Source organism: Perkinsus marinus, assembly GCF_000006405.1.
Source record: "Perkinsus marinus ATCC 50983 genomic scaffold scf_1104296942706, whole genome shotgun sequence".
Lineage (NCBI taxonomy): Eukaryota > Perkinsozoa > Perkinsida > Perkinsidae > Perkinsus > Perkinsus marinus.
In genome coordinates this window covers 1-1014 of record NW_003212058.1, presented here as the reverse complement: position 1 = coordinate 1014, position 1014 = coordinate 1, and the positions used below count along the sequence as shown (strand labels likewise).

The 1014-nt window shown below is 52.2% G+C and overlaps 1 protein-coding gene across 1 annotated transcript; it reads right to left on the bottom strand.

Moving 5' to 3' along the window:
• Positions 1-197: 197 nt before the first annotated feature.
• On the bottom strand, positions 198-707 carry Pmar_PMAR020363 (hypothetical protein; the record flags this gene model as incomplete). Its single annotated transcript, XM_002781356.1, has 2 exons — positions 198-395; positions 439-707. Coding segments are annotated over 2 exons (467 nt in total), but the record flags the coding sequence as incomplete, so codon positions are not given.
• Between the last annotated feature and the right edge of the window lie 307 nt (positions 708-1014).

Below are 1014 nucleotides of genomic sequence, written 5' to 3'. Positions count from 1 at the left end.
ATCAATCCATTGTTCATGCATGATAATGTGACCATGCTAAGCTATACTGTGACAGTTAGGGGCTGACCTCAACCTCTTTCACCGATGTCTCTGTCTCTTCTCGGATCCTGTATCTGAATGCATATAGTGAACGATCAGTTTATATTTTGTGATAGATAATTCAGATTCCGAGCTTTCGAGTGTCAGTGTCCCTCTACCTGCTCCCTAGCTCGACGTCGACCTCCTCCGGTACCAGCGTCTTGTTCACGATCTTCTTCAGAAGGTAGAGTTGCACGCTGCTGGCGATCAGTCCAAGCAGACTGATCGCGATGAGAACGCCAACGAGCTCTGCTGGCCACCCCCTGCTAGCCGCACAGGTGCTGCCACTCGGGGAATCTTCAGCAGTCTCCGGAACACTGAGGATGAGACATATCGAAGCGAGAAACGTTCAGCGCTTACTCTGCTTTAGGGCCCGTAGTTGTTGGACTTGTCGTTCCCTCGGGGCTGACACTGAACCAGTCCAGGTCTGCGGCCGCAGGAGTATCACTCTCCGGCGGCTCGAGGGTGTAGCCTGACAAGTCGATGCCAACTGCGGCTGACGTGGTGCCTGGACCGTCAAGGACGATGCCGGACAGGTCCAGGCCGTCAGTTGCAGTTGGTGTAGGAGCCATTACGGGCTCGAGAGTAATCTTGCTCCAATCAAGCTCGCTGGATACAAGGGCAGCCATGATGAAGATACTTGCGACGATTTGCATAGCAAAGTGTAAGTATAACTACAAGAAGTGAGCAGTAGTGATGATCTGAATCACATAGCAACCCCATGCGACCGTCATCCTTGCTTCAACGACCAACAATGCATGTTTCGTGCAAGTCGTAGTCGATAAGTGCTGTCAAGGCTCCAAGTCGCACGATGCTCAATTTCCATGCCGATCGTCCCTAGTAAATGTCTCCATCGCTACCGATTCGAGGGGAAGTCGGACTCTCGGAACAGCGAATAATCTCCGGAACTGCTCCGGCAGGTACAAAAACCGTTCC